The sequence below is a fragment of the Neoarius graeffei genome, chromosome 9 (assembly GCF_027579695.1).
Source record: "Neoarius graeffei isolate fNeoGra1 chromosome 9, fNeoGra1.pri, whole genome shotgun sequence".
Classification (NCBI taxonomy): domain Eukaryota; kingdom Metazoa; phylum Chordata; class Actinopteri; order Siluriformes; family Ariidae; genus Neoarius; species Neoarius graeffei.
The window spans coordinates 42,177,111-42,192,863 of record NC_083577.1 but is presented as its reverse complement, the minus strand read 5'-3'; the positions used below and the strand labels follow the sequence as shown (position 1 = coordinate 42,192,863).

The 15,753-nt window shown below is 40.3% G+C and overlaps 1 protein-coding gene across 1 annotated transcript in view; it reads left to right on the top strand.

Annotated features, from left to right (window-relative positions):
• Positions 1-625: 625 nt before the first annotated feature.
• Positions 626-15,753, top strand: part of si:ch211-168k14.2 (phospholipase D1) — a 47,807-nt gene continuing 32,679 nt past the window's right edge. The window contains exons 1-14 of the mRNA XM_060928700.1: positions 626-764; positions 3,258-3,388; positions 3,724-3,869; positions 4,767-4,884; positions 6,573-6,638; positions 7,900-7,958; positions 8,109-8,201; positions 8,783-8,935; positions 9,043-9,192; positions 9,513-9,596; positions 11,222-11,303; positions 11,393-11,503; positions 12,524-12,733; positions 14,610-14,811. Of these exons, the coding sequence (XP_060784683.1) occupies positions 626-764; positions 3,258-3,388; positions 3,724-3,869; positions 4,767-4,884; positions 6,573-6,638; positions 7,900-7,958; positions 8,109-8,201; positions 8,783-8,935; positions 9,043-9,192; positions 9,513-9,596; positions 11,222-11,303; positions 11,393-11,503; positions 12,524-12,733; positions 14,610-14,811 (1,744 nt within the window). The remainder of the gene's footprint in view (positions 765-3,257; positions 3,389-3,723; positions 3,870-4,766; positions 4,885-6,572; positions 6,639-7,899; positions 7,959-8,108; positions 8,202-8,782; positions 8,936-9,042; positions 9,193-9,512; positions 9,597-11,221; positions 11,304-11,392; positions 11,504-12,523; positions 12,734-14,609; positions 14,812-15,753) is intronic.

Genomic DNA, 15,753 nt, shown 5'->3' with positions numbered 1-15,753 from the left:
CGCGTGTGTACTGGGTATTTACTAAAGAAATTACTGAGAAATGGATCTAATTGAGAAGAAGCAATATTGTCAAAAGACACCAAAATCAAGGCGAAGGAATTAAACAGACAGTGATGTTGGGATTTAGCTTAAATGCCGAGAATTCATACCTCTTCATTGGGATAAAACATGCATCAACATTATATGTAATATAAATAAAACCATTGCTTATATATTACAGTAGATTAGGGTGATGTAAAAATAGGTCGAGTCTCTTCATTACTTCAAAATAGTTCAAGTTTATTTAATAAAACTGCAGGGAGTTTTTATTTATATATATATATATATATATATATATATATATATATATATATATATATATAAAGAGAAGTGTTATTGCATAAACAGGATTTTATTCATTTGCATTCTCTCTATACCCTTCTCACATTTTTATGATATATACACACACAATCGGATTTTTTAAAAAATTGTTTAGATTTGATTACACAACCTTTTCCACCCTCAATAAAAAATGAAGCTGTACCACTGTGACTATTTATTATATGATTATATTAGGTTTGGTAAACCATTTACTCCTCTGATTCCTGATAGACCGGCATTATTGGGAGTGTGAGTAAGTTGGGGAATGGCTGTGTGTCACAAACCTCTCCGTCTGGAGCGGCTGGAGTCAGACATGAGCGGCTTCTCAGCCAGTCTGGATCACTACGACCTACAGGATAATACAGAGGAGCTGGACGTGGACCAGTGTGATGCCAGTCTGCAGGGTCAGTGTCTGTTCTCATAGTGGCCTCTGACTCCACTGCACACTGCTACTCATGCAGGATTTATTCTAATTATATTTTAATAATTAATCTAACGTGAAATCTTAGTATGCTTTTTGCCATATTCAAAAGAGGCATAAATTAAAATACATCATTTATAATCCATCTCATGCTTAAACTCTGTTTGAGTAGCATGCTTTATTAGTATGATATTTCAGTAAGACTGCCTGTGAAGCTAGTATTAATAATATATTATATCTGCATTTATAACACGTTATATAGCATATGTAAGATCCTATAATGCCTGGCCTGTATAAATGATCATAAGTAGTTATTATTACATGCATAACAATTAAATGTGAGGATATGGTATGGCGGCAGCACGGTGGTGTAGTGGTTAGCACTGTTGCTTCACAGCAAGAAGGTCCTGGGTTTGAGCCCAGTGGACGACGAGGGCCTTTCTGTGTGGAGTTTGCATGTTCTCCCCGTGTCCGCGTGGGTTTCCTCCGGGTGCTCCGGTTTCCCCCACAGTCCAAAGACATGCAGGTTAGGTTAACTGGTGACTCTAAATTGACCGTAGGTGTGAATGTGAGTGTGAATGGTTGTTTGTCTCTATGTATCAGCCCTGTGATGACCTGGCGACTTGTCCAGAGTGTATCCTGACTCTCGCCCATAGTCAGCTGGGATAGGCTCCAGCTTGCCCGCGACCCTGCACAGGATAAGCGGCTACAGATAATGGATGGATAGATAGATGGATATGGTATGGCTTGTGTATATAAGAATGCTGTACACACTAATGTTATAAGTTAGGAATAAAACAGGATGCAATACACTGTTATAGGAAAATAATCAATGACATGGTGGTATGATGCTTCAAGTGGATTATATTCCGATAGCAGTGCACCCCAAAGTGTTTTATTCCTCTTATACGACAGCAATTTGCCAGTAATAGCATTTTTTTTAAAGAATCACACCAAATATTTGATCTATTTTTAGTTGTGTTTAATGTTGTAAAGGCTTGGTGAAGACTTTCTCGTTTTGGAGAACCTAAAGAAACAGCTTTACCTCTGACTGTTACAAAGTGATGAAGCTGGAGGCTAATTAACCATCTCTTTACAGAAAGCCAGACACAATTTTAATCTGTTTATGTGGATACAAGTCCTTGTGAAATTCTAATTTATTCTATCCACATTCACTGGATATGAGCAATCACATGCTCTGATTGGCTACTCTACTACTAGGATATCAGCTCATATACCTTGAGTAGAGAAAAAAAATGGTGGTGCATGATGCTGAACCAACTGAGGACGAAATAAAAACTCTACTCGAAAACAAAACCCCAAAAAGCCACAAAATATGGAATACAAGTATTTGATGGTAAGAACGTATCTTTTTTTTTATTTTTCAAAAATTATGATTATAGCATTTTTCACAAATTGCTACTGTCATTTTGCCGGTTTGTTTACATTCTAAGCGGAAATTATTTTGTCGGACGGTTTGTATAAAGTTTTTATTTATCAAATTTGCAAAAAATAGCAATAAACATGCTCTGTTTCTCAAAATCCAGTGAATGTGGATAGAATAAAACAGTTATTCCATCTCAATCTTGTCATACATGGCTTATAGCCAACTCAGCACTATGTGCCTTGTCAGCGATTAGCTCATGTACGACTCGATTTTGTGGAATAACTGATAAATATACTGTAACAAGTGCATTCATTTAACTTGATATTTGCCTTTCAGACAGAACTTGTGTCACAGCTGCTGTTATAGAAAATGGCAGACTTTTCTCCATTCAGAATGGAGAATTAAGAGCATGGTGATATACAGTACTATAACACAAGCTCTGGCATAATATTTTTACCAGCCTGAATTCATTGTGCAGGTTGCAACATGATGCTGTTTGTACCTTGTGTACTTTGGAGTAGATTATTAGAATTATAACAAATTTATAACAAATAAAGCATTTTCCAACATCCTGTTTATTAAAATGTACTTGTAAATCATTATCAATCATCACCTACAGACAGGTGACAAAATAAAGGTAAAGCAACTCTGCATAGATTCTACAAGTCTCTGTAACTGTACTGGAGGGATAAAGCATCTATTCCAAACAAGCCACTGTTTTTGGTTTTTTTTTTTCCCTTGATTTTTTTTTTCACCTGTCTGTACATTGCTGTTGTGTTTCAGTATCTGTAACCGTGTTGCGGCGATCTGTATTATCTGGTACAGCAGAGCGTAGTGCCTCCAGGGAAATCCCCAGGTGCCAATAGTATAGTCCTCCAGCTGGACTCATGAATTGCCACCCTAGTAGAGCTCAATTGTAGCCTCTCTCCTCCTCAACCCATTACTGTGCACTTCAAAGTTTACATAGTCAGTCTAATCACTTCTTTCTACTACATGATTGCTAGTTTGCTATGCTGCTAAATTACAGGTCCAACATCAGACCAGTGGATTTTCACCGTGTGTGTGTGTGTGTGTGTGTGTGTGTTTCAGAATCCAGTGAGCACACTTTTCAAGCAATATACTCATTTCTTCCATTTAAGTCTTTGGATTGCAAGGTGTTCTTTGAAGACTTGCCAATCCTGGTGAAAGTGACAGAGGTGGAGCGCTTGACATGCACAAGGGTAGATACAATTCCTTGTGTATTATCCTACCACTACAGACACACCCAAGGACATTTGGAAATAAGATCACGTTTGAGCTTTTCTAAACATCTGCTTTCGTAATCACTTTCATGATCTAGTTTCATACCGAAGACTGAATGGTTGAAAATGTTCTAAGGTTATATAAATATTAGAACATGCAGATACTGTATATGCTAAAAGACTGTTTGTTAACTCAGACCTTGTTATTCTTCTTCTTATTATTATTATTATTATTTTCAATTACTTTTTTATTTTATGTGTAATAGGGATATTTTGAACTGGCTCTAAATGACATCATACTTCTTCTCTGAAAGGTGTTGAACCCTAATCTGTACACCATCGAGCTAAGCTACGGGGAGTTCACATGGAAAATCAAGAGACGTTTCAAGCATTTTCAAATGCTTCATCAGGAGCTGCTTAAGTTCAAAGCCTTATTAAAGTTTCCACTGCCAAGTCGAATGTAAGCTATACACATAAACACATGCACAAACACACTAACGTCCTTTAATTGCCTTTCATTACAGCAACTAATAATATTATTCTTAGTTCTAAATCCAACCTTAGTACTCAGAAGGGAATCTTTTATATTTTCAAATAAAATTTTTATTGAAAAGTAAATAGTGGTGATCAAGCCAAGAGTTTCCACATGGGGATATTCAGTCGTCACACAGTGCAACATTCATACCCAACACACAGTCCTGTACTCAGACCTGCTCTACTACACTGCTTTGTGTGTGTGTGTGTGTGTGTGTGTATATATATATATATATATATATATGTGTATGTGTGTCAGCAAGAAGGTCCTGGGTTCGAGCCCCGTGGCCGGCGAGGGCCTTTCTGTGCGGAGTTTGCATGTTCTCCCCGTGTCCGTGTGGGTTTCCTCTGGGTGCTCCGGTTTCCCCCACAGTCCAAAGACATGCAGGTTAGGTTAACTGGTGACTCTAAATTGACCGTAGGTGTGAATGTGAGTGTGAATGGTTGTCTGTGTCTATGTGTCAGCCCTGTGATGACCTGGCGACTTGTCCAGGGTGTACCCCGCCTTTCGCCCGTAGTCAGCTGGGATAGGCTCCAGCTTGCCTGCGACCCTGTAGAACAGGATAAAGCGGCTAGAGATAATGAGATGAGATGTATGTGTGTGTGTGTGTGTATATATATGTTTTGTTTTTTTTTCATTTTTGGCTGAATATACTCAGTCACTCCCAGATGTGTCCCCCACAGCTGTCTCTGAGTGTTCTCAGCTCCACTGTGTAGACAACGCTGATGATTGTCAGAGCGTTGAAGCTAAATGAATCAGAGACACAACCAACTACCTGGTGATGGTGTTAATGTTAAACTATATGCTATATCTCTGTCCCAGTCACTCAGTCAAAAGAAGTTCATTTGAAGGTCATGAGGGGTCTCGGTTGGGACACATACCCACACTGCCACGCAGACCTGATGCTCTGGTCAAAGAGGAACAGCTGATCAGCAGAAAAGTTAGAACCGTTATCTTACACCTTATTTGAAAAGCAAATGTGTTTTTAAAGATATACAGTTGTGGTCAGAAGTTTACATACAGTGACATAAATGTCATCTTGGATATGAATGTCATGGCAATATTTGGGCTTTCAATGATTTCTCTGAACTGTTCTTTTTCTGTAGCAGAATGATTGTACAGCATACATCTTTAAAAAAAAAAACCTCGAATTTGATGCACAATTTTCTTTGGGTTTTCTGAAATCAACACAGGGTCAAAAGTATACATACCTGGTCAAAAATTTACATACAGCACACCTAATATTTGGGTAAAATGTCTCTTCGCAAGATTCACCTTGACCAAACATTTTTTGTTTACCATGAACAAGCTTCTGGCAGAATTCTGGTTGGATATTTCATGAATCTTCATGGTAGAATTGGTAGAGTTCAATTAAATTTGTTTTTTTTTTTCTTGGCGTGGACTCGACTTATAAGCACAGTCCATATATTTTCAATAGGGTTGAAGTCAGGACTTGTTTTAAGCTTAATGTCAGCCTGCTTTATCCTCCACAACCAGCTCTGATGCGTGTTTGGGTTCATTGTCCTGTTGTGACTCCCAATCATGTTCAAGTTTCCAATGGTTTGAGGTTATGCTGAAGGTAGTCCTCTTTCATTATTCCATCCACTTTGTGCAATGAACCAGTTCCACTGGCAGCAAAACAGCCCCAGAGCATGATGATCCTACCACCACTACTAGCTGGTACAGTGTCTCTCTGTACATGGTGGTCATTGTGGCCAAACAACTCAGTCTTTGTCTTATCTGACCATACAGCTTTCCTCCAGAAGGCTTTTTCTTTGTCTGTGTGGTCAGCTTGAAACTGTAGTTAAGCTAGAAGGTGTCAATTTTGGAGCAGGGGGTTATTTCTTGGATGGCAGCCTCTTAGTCCATGGTGATCTGAACTGTAGACAGTGATCCATCAGCTTCCAGTTCATGGCAGGGCTGTGCCATGGTAGTTCCCGGGTTGTACCTGACCATCCGAACCAATTTCCTTTCAGCTGAGGGTGACAGTTTGGGTTTTCTTGAAGGAAAGTGGCTTGGCAAAGTGACTACATCTCCCAGTAACTTACATACAATTGTTTGAACTGATCTTGGGATCTGCAGTTATTTAGAAATGGCTCCAAGAGACATTCCTGGGTTGTGTACATCTGCGATCCTCTTTCTCAGATCTGCACTGAGCTCCTTGGACTTTCCCATTTTACTGTGTGTTGGTCAATCCAACGAGTGCTGTAAACAAACCCTTTTTATGAAGGCACAGAGAAGCTATCAGCTGTAGTCAATCATGATCACGAACAGGAAGTTAAGAGACCTCAGCCCTGGCAAGATAAGAGACGTTTTGGAAGTTTCAGCACCTTTGAATTAATAATCTGAGTGTATGTAAATATTTGACCATCCATGTATACTTTTGACCCTGTGTTGATTTCAGAAAACCCAAAGAAAATTGTGCACCAAATTTGAGGGTTTTTTTAAAAGATATATGCTGTGCAATCATTTTGCCACAGAAAAAGAGCAGTTCAGAGAAATCATTGAAAGCCCAAATATTGCCATGACATTCATATCCAAGATGACATTTATGTCACTGTATGTAAACTTCTGACCACAACTGTATATATTTTCTTGACTACTGTACTCAACATTGTGCTTCATTAGATGCGGCTTGAAGACTATCTCAAGAATATTTTGAAAAAAACATTATACAGGAATCATCCTGCAACAGTAAGTAATATAAAATCTAAGAATACTTGATGTTTGTCTCTATCACAATAATGATGTTCTTTAGAACTGATTAGCCAAGCAAATGTGTCGCAGTTTCCACACTGTGTAATGAATGGCTCCAGTGATTTAATGTTTATCAGTTTCACCATTTAAAAATGTAAACGCAAACTGATCTCCATTTTTGAAGAACTGAGGCTTATTACAATCTACTGAGCAATGCTGAATAATAATAATAATAATAATAATAATAGAACCAGGGGCGGCACGGTGGTGTAGTGGTTAGCGCTGTTGCCTCACAGCAAGAAGGTCCGGGTTTGAGCCCCGTGGCCGGCGAGGGCCTTTCTGTGCGGAGTTTGCATGTTCTCCCCGTGTCCGCATGGGTTTCCTCCGGGTGCTCCGGTTTCCCCCACAGTCCAAAGACATGCAGGTTAGGTTAACTGGTGACTCTAAATTGACCGTAGGTGTGAATGTGAGTGTGAATGGTTGTCTGTGTCTATGTGTCAGCCCTGTGATGACCTGGCGACTTGTCCAGGGTGTACCCCGCCTTTCGCCTGTAGTCAGCTGGGATAGGCTCCAGCTTGCCTGCGACCCTGTAGAAGGATAAAGCAGCTACAGATAATGAGATGAGAATGAGATGAACTTTGACAATGTTGTGTTGTGATTTCCACTACTGTAACAAAAAAAAAAAAAAACATTTGCAGACCTTTTGGCTATGTATTAAACCTTTACATATTCAATTTCAATGCATATTAACTTCAAGCTTATTTTTTTTCTTATTCTTTTGGCAGATAATTTTGCTTCCCTCTAGAAATAAATGTTTGAAATAAACAAAATGATCTGCCAACAGAATAAAACAATTTCAAGCTTGAACTGAGTACAAATGTCTAGAAATGGGGCTTAATCATCTTTACTTATTTACTTGTGAAATATTAGTTGAATTTGCCTAAAAAGATCTTTTAACTTGCTAAGACATTTTTTTGAAGGGCATGTTTACAAGACATTGTTTGAAATGTCTTAATAAGGCCCAAGCTGTTTTTTTACATGCATTTTTTATTTCTCTTTGCTATTTGGGCTTATTAGAACCTGATTAGAATCAAAACTAAGCATCATCTTTTGATAAGATGTACTTTTAGAGAAAAAGTATGTCCACATATGTGGATTCTTGTTCCGAATTTCTAAAAAGTGCTGTCCACGCATGTGACCGCTAAGCCCTAGGAGGTTAAAGCTAATTACCGACTTTTGTGTTTGAATTTCATTTCAGCTTGAATTCTTAGAAGTGAGTCAAATATCATTTATCAAGGAGCTCGGACCAAAGGGAATGTAAGAACAAACCAGGATACAGTATCTATCATATATGAAGTATCACACTTCTTCTGTTTTTGTTTTATTTGTTATATATAATAAAATACTAGTCTTTTTTTCTTTGTTACATACAGCATGATTTACGTTCATTTGCTTTTTTTTGAAAAGTGAAGGTATGATCCTGAAGAAATCTGGAGGAAACACATTCCCAGTCTGTTACTGGTGTGGGTCCAACAGTGTGTGTTATCGCTGGTCCAAAAGGTGACGCCTTGTCCATAATCACATATAACTGTTTATATCTTTTCATTAAAAATAAATATCATGGACCCACATGAAAGCAATATGTTCATCTCTTAAATCATGTGATATGACTCATGTCTGTTGTTGTTCCAAACCACTCCCTTTAACAGAGAAGAACTGATCCCTCATTTTCTGTTCAAACAGCTCAGGCTGACAGGCTTACAGTCATCAGCATGTGACCTGCAGTTTTTATTACACTGTAGTATAAAACAGCACTGGTTTTGAAATAAGTAGGACAGAATAACACATGCTTATGTTGAACTATCTTCATGTGAGAAGAAATGCTGTTTTTATTTCTGTTTTACAGGCAGCTAGTGTTACGCCTGCATAATTCACACAGCTCATAAAAGCAAACAGTGAAGGTTTAGCTCCAATTGAATTTTACTTCTCGGGTTGCAGTGCTAGCTGGGCACTCGGGTCGAGGCATGTCTTTTGTTGCGGCTGTTCACTTATTTCTGCTTATTACAGCTGTTTTCTTATGGCGGGTAAAGCAGCTCTCGCTCATGTCTCAGCTCTCATCGGGCGCCTGCTTCATGTTTCAGATGGCTGGTGGTGAAAGATTCCTTTGTTCTCTACATGAAGCCAAAAGATGGCCAAATAGGGACAGTGATTCTCTACGATAAGGGTTTCCATATCAAAATTGGGACCGAAGAGACTGGAGTCAGGCATGGTGTGACAATTGAAAATCTCTGTAGGCACGTTTATTGGACTATTTACCTCTACTTCATCACAGAGTTCATTTTAATTTGTAGCATTTAATCCCCTCACATTTTCACCTCATCCTTTTCATTATTTATTATAGGGCTCTTACCATTAAGTGTTCCACCTATAGGCAGGCTCGCTGGTGGGGGCACTCCATTGATGAATTTGTCCAAAGGTTTGGTCAGGACTTTTTGAGAGAAAATCGCCATGGCTCATTTGCCCCTGTCAGAGAAAACACGAAAGCACAATGGTGAGGAACGATCCAATGTCGAGCAGTAAAGTTTGACACACTGTATTTGAGCTTTATCCGCTATCATGCTCTATAATCACGTCAAAACAATTTGCTTTCTTTTCATAAAACTTTCACATGTTTTCAGACATCATGTTTTAAAGACCACTTCTCCCCATCAGTTCAGTTATCAATACATTCTGCTCCTTGTGTTATATTTAACATGTCTCTCTCATCTTGATTGGTTTTCTCTGAACAATTCCTTTATCAGAAATATCTGCGAGACACCCTGGTACTGTTTTTAAACGAATCTTCCCATGCCTTTTTTTTTTTTTTTGAAGGTTTCTCAATGCAGCTGGGTACTTTGATGCCATTGCAGATGCCCTAGAAGGTGCAGAGGAGGAAATCTTCATCACAGCCTGGTGGTACAGATTAGACTCAGCATCAATCATTCCTCTTGTTCCTAGTTTTGACGATGCTGTGAGCACTTATTTCACACCCCTTGATGTAGTAGAGGAATATGCAGGACTCACGCTTGCACACAGTAGCATGTGTACTTGTTTCCTGAAATTAAATCACATTCCACCTGGGGATATTTGATATGAACATTTTTGACAATGTGTGAATGCCTCCTTTCTTGGAAGGAATTCAAAGATTATAAATCTTACAAAACCTTATAAAACTGACACTGGTTTAAAATACACTGTGAAATTTGTAAAGATTTGAATATATTATTCATGTAATCCCTGGGTGACAAAAGCACAGTAAAGTAAAGTGTCTCATCTAATTATCTCTAGCCGCTTTATCCTGTTCTACAGGGTCGCAGGCAAGCTGGAGCCTATCCCAGCTGACTACGGGCGAAAGGCGGGGTACACCCTGGACAAGTCGCCAGGTCATCACAGGGCTGACACATAGACACAGACAACCATTCACACTCACATTCACACCTACGGTCAATTTAGAGTCACCAGTTAACCTAACCTGCATGTCTTTGGACTGTGGGGGAAACCGGAGCACCCGGAGGAAACCCACGCGGACACGGGGAGAACATGCAAACTCCGCACAGAAAGGCCCTCGCCGGCCACGGGGCTCGAACCCGGACCTTCTTGCTGTGAGGCGACAGCGCTAACCACTACACCACCGTGCCGCCCTAAAGTAAAGTGTACTTAGATAAAAGTATGGATGCTGTGTCAGATTCTGAATCAGTTTAAAGAAGAAATTATGGAAGGGAAAATAATTAACTGAATGAATATCAAAAGGTATTTACATTTCAGTATGCTAAAGTATTCAGTGGTAAAACTAAATATTTTTAACTGATCAAAAATTAACAATCCTAACATCTATCTATCTATCTATCTATCTATCTATCTATCTATCTATCTATCTATCTATCTATCTATCTATCTATCTATCTATCTATCTATCTATCTTACTTACGTACTGACTGACTTACTTACTATTATGCCAACTCAGACAAAACTAGAATTTGGTTTGCTGCTTGGCCAACTGGCATAGCATTTCATGGCATTGAATATTTGTAAAGCGTACTTTGAAGGTCAGAATGAAAATGCAATTAGCTAAATGTATGGTTAGCTCATCCGGCCGCAGGCCAGGCCGGATGAGCTTATGCAATCATGCGTCGTCCGTTGTCTGTCCACAATTTACAAAAATTGCTACTCCTCCTACAGGATTGATTGGATTTCGATCAAACTCACATACAATGTTCCCCAGGTGGGTGTGCATAAAAGTTGTCAAAATGGTGGTGCCACCTGTTATATTTACGATTTTATGGGTGTCTTGGCTGGTATGAGCTCCAGCCTCATTGAGGCTATTATTTTTTACTCTTTTACTGAGTAATAGTATGATTGAAAATCTTTATAAGTTGTACTTGAGTAGAGTAACAAAGCACTAGTACTCAAGATTTTTCCAACCCTGATGTAATTGCTTTCACAAAACTGGAGTTTTATTATTCCAGAGTAAATGTGACTGAGCAGCAAATGTCAAAGTTATTTCAGTGGTACTGTCTTGAAATTTTTGCTGATGTACTTAGGCTGAGTCCAGAGATCTTCCTCAAAAGACCTGTGGTAGATGGGAACACATGGAGATTAGATCACGTCTTAAAGCGAAAAGCAGTGAGTAATTTCAGCGTCTTTCAAAGCTCTCAGATGGAACCAAAGACAAATTTGGTAGTGAATAGTCTTGTCTGCAATTGTCATGCCAGGAGCAAGGGGTAAAGATCTGTGTATTGCTCTATAAAGAAGTTGAAGTGATCCTGGGCCTGAACAGTGAATACACCAAGAAGACTCTGATGGGCCTTCATTCCAACATCATGGTGAGTCATACAGTATGTCAAATGTTCCTAAAAGCTACCCCCTCTTCTCCACTGACAGTGATACAGAGGGGAGCTGTCCGTCTGCATCAGCTTTACCCTCCCCCCATAACTGCTATCTGACTCTTACAATCGCTCATATCCCACTAAGAACAAAGCCTCTATCAAAACATATCATGCATAGTGCTGGAGCACCCAGTTTGCTTCTGGCCTCTGGTCATAGGGAGGGGTACTGTAGCATACTTAGATCATGTTTGAGTTTTGCCAAACTTCATAGCAAAAAAAAAAAAAGGGGGGGGGGAATCACATGGTTTTGAACCCTACAGATCTCATCTGGTGATGGTCAGGTTGTTCCTTGTCGAATTGTCGAAGAGCTGCAGGCGGCAAGTCTGCCTTGGTCACCTTCAATTCTGAAGAGCCTTCATGGCATCATGGCTGTGTGGCACGCATCACTGCAGCAGGCTAACCCCAGGCTGGGAAGAGATTGACACACCGTCATAATATCTTATTGGAGTGGTGCTTGAAATTGTGCAGAAGAACGGTGCTGGGAAGTGGCTGGGGACCCACACCCCAAGGAGATGGGTAGCACCACAGCTGGGTGGAGGTATTCTTGGGCCCTGCTGGTGTACAAGCACCTGCTAGGGGCAGTATCCTCTGGAGGCTCTGCAAAAACTGCTGGAGACGCAGCTGTACTTGTTTCTCACATTAGGTGCCACCATCTTGTGAGCTCTGCTATTTTTGGCCCTGAGCCGTCTGTAGTGAAGATAGGAGTTTGTTTTTCTTTCTAGCTATCTTTCAAATGTACACAAGTCAGTTCAAATAGTTTGTTTTAAAAAGCGATTATGTTTTCATTAAATTCTGGGATCAGCATGAAGAAGCTGAAACTGAAGGTTAATTTGGTTCTCAAAATAATTTACCCATTGCTGAAAGATGCCAACCGTTTTTAATGTTTATGGGAACCACTGACTTATTATGTGGCAAACAAACAAACAAAAAACCCTTTCATATCTTTTTGAGTGACAGGTGATCCGGCACCCTGACCACGTACCCTCCACATCATTACTCTGGGCCCACCATGAGAAATCAGTGGTGATTGACCAGTCACTAGCCTTTCTGGGAGGCATCGATCTTGCCTATGGGAGATGGGATGACTCCCAACACAGACTGACCGATGTGGGTAGTGTGAGAAGGAGTCCTCAGGCCAGCCCAGCAGTTTCCCCTGACCTCACCAGGGTAAGTAATACAATCAAGGATTCATCATCATCATCATGCTTGTTATCATTACTGACACCACCATCAACATATAGTAAGGTCCTTCATGTATATATACACAGAGAAATGAATTAATTCTAATAACAAGGAGGTTAAACAAACCTATATACCCTATCACAGAACAGTGGGTGACCTGCTGTAGTATAGGTCCCTTCGGGAAATATTTTACTTGCACTCTTCAGGGATGTACAGTTAATAGACTTCAGCAAGGATCAGAAATAGAAGGTATCGCTGGCTGTTCAGACAGGCTTCTCCACTGAGCCGTAAGTGAATTGGACAGGAGTAAACTTGCTGTAAATGTGACCCATGGAGAGCAATAGCCCACAGTGGCACTGCAATGTTTGTCAACATCAGGCTGCCCTCATCAGGGAAGGTGCCACGCTATCGCCAGCTGGGTGTTTCTGAGATCTGTCAAAGTGCTCAATGGGGGAATGAAACATGCACCTGACAGCTGCCGACTCCAGCTTCTTCTACTGATGGGCACCAATGCACTCTTTCTGTGTGTATAGCAGGCATTTCATGTTTTTTACATCTGCATGAACAGACCATGAAAGTAATACAAATTATCCTGGAAACTTACTTGAGTTATGAATATTAAAAAAAGAGAATATTTTAGCAAGTTCCCAAAAGATAATGTATTTAGAATTTTCCTCCCACTTTGTAACAGGGCAAGATATTGACCTGAGACGACCATTATGGACTGCATTTTAAGCCAGTGCCACCTTTGTTGTTACACAGATTGATTTTGTGGTGAGGGTGTGCAGGACTGGATCTTCCCTTTTTTCCACTAGCAAACGTAAAATCGCAATTACAGAGCATCTGGGGCACAGTTGAAGGGCCTGCGGTTGCTAATCCCAGTGCTCTCATGCTGAGGAACATCGCCTGGCCTTACCGGGTACTTCCTTCCCCCAGAGAGTTGCATTAAACATAAAGGGTCTGCATGGATGAGTGACTCAACAAATTACTGGGGGCCACTGAATGGGGGAGAATGATTTCTCTTATATGCCCCCTCTTGCAGGCTGCAGTCTACCTGCTCGCCATTGTGTCATTAAATATGGGCCTGGGCTTTTAAATAAACATGATGTCAGCCCTTCAAATCAAAGTGTTTATTGCATGTACTTAGGGGCTTCTATGCTCATGCATGAGTGACTGTATCTATCAACCCAAGTCTCCTCGACTGTAAAATCTTTGCTAATATACATGAAACTGTTACAGCTGTTGGTGTAACCTTTTCCAAACGTTTCCTGAGGAGCCTAGTGATATTTGCACTTAATAAAATTATACCCACCGGGAGGAGACTGCTGTGACATTTGCCATTTGCCAAGTCCAGACCACTATGATCCTCCATGAGCCATTAACCCGCACACTTCACAGGACATTTTTCCCCTGCACTCAAAAGGCATTCAGTATATGGGGTCAGAGAGGGCTTGACTAACAAATTACACTCACCAATACTCTAATTTATGTCATAAAGTCTAGCCATTGATTCAGGACAGGTGGAGCATTATTAGCATCTACAGGCGGCTAAATACATCAGCTGCATTTAATATTGCCAGAACATAAGTGTTACACAGCAGTACTAAGTGAGGGCAGGCATGTGCACAGACTGAGTTTTCTTTGCTAAAAATATAGTAGCGATAAGTTACAGCTTATATCTCTATGGATGCTGAGTGTTTACTGGAGAGCAGGTGGCAAATATTACTGAGGAGATACTGTCATTGATAAGATGGATCAGTAAACATGTGTTAACACACTTTAAGCAAGATGGTAAAAATGGTAGAAGCTAACATGATTTGCTTGCCCTTGCATGCACTCCTGATATATACAGTACACTCAGGAGTCTGTAGGAGTATCTGAAGAGGACAAAGAGCTGAAGATCAGATCAGTGGTGGAAGATGATGTGCTGGGTGGAGAAGCTGCAGGAGAAACCTGTTTGGTGGAGGAGCATGCAGAAACTAACTCCAACCTCACACCACCTGTCAGTAGACTCCATATTACGGCAGCAGAGGATAAGAGCAGCTCAGAAGGTACAGAGTTCAGTAAGAAGGGCACATTTATACAAACCACATACAGTGTCTTGCAAAAGTATTCATCCCCCTTGGTGTTTGTCCTGTTTTGTCACATTACAAGCTGGAATTAAAATGGATTTTTGGAGGGTTAGCACCATTTGATTTACACAACATGCCTACCACTTTAAAGGTGAAAACTGTTGTTTTAGTGTGACACAAACAATCATTAAGATGAAAAAACAGAAATCTGGAGTGTGCATAGGTATTCATCCCCCAAAGTCAATACTCTGTAGAGCCACCTTTTGCTGCAATTACAGCTGCAAGTCTTTTGGGGGTATGTCTCTATTAGCTTAGCACATCTAGGCACTGGGATTTTTGCCCATTCCTCAAGGCAAAACTGCTCCAACTCCTTCAAGTTAGATGGGTTGTGTTGGTGTACAGCAATCTTCAAGTTATACCACAGATTCTCAATTGGATTGAGGTCTGGGCTTTGATTAGGCCATTCCAATACATTTAAATGTCTCCCTTTAAACCACTCCAGTGTAGCTTTAGCAGTATGTTTAGAGTCGTTGTCCTGCTGGAATGTGAACCTTCGTCCCAGTCTCAAACCTCCGGCCGACACAAACAGGTTTTCCTCCAGAATTGCCCTGTATTTAGTGTATTTAGACTGATTTTTCCTTCAGTCCTGACCAACTTTTCTGTCCCTGCAGATGAAAAATATCCCCACAGCATGATGCTGCCACCACCATGGTTCACTGTAGGAATGGTGTTCTCAGTGTGATGGGAAATGTTGGGTTTGTGTTGCACATGGCATTTCCCATGATTGCCAAAAAGTTCAATTTTAGTCTCATTTAACCAGAGAATCTTCTTCCATGTTTTTGGGGAGTCTGCCACATGCTGTTGGGCAAACTCCAAATGTGTTTTCTTATTTTTTCTTCCAGCAATGACTTTTTTCTGGCCACTCTTTCATAA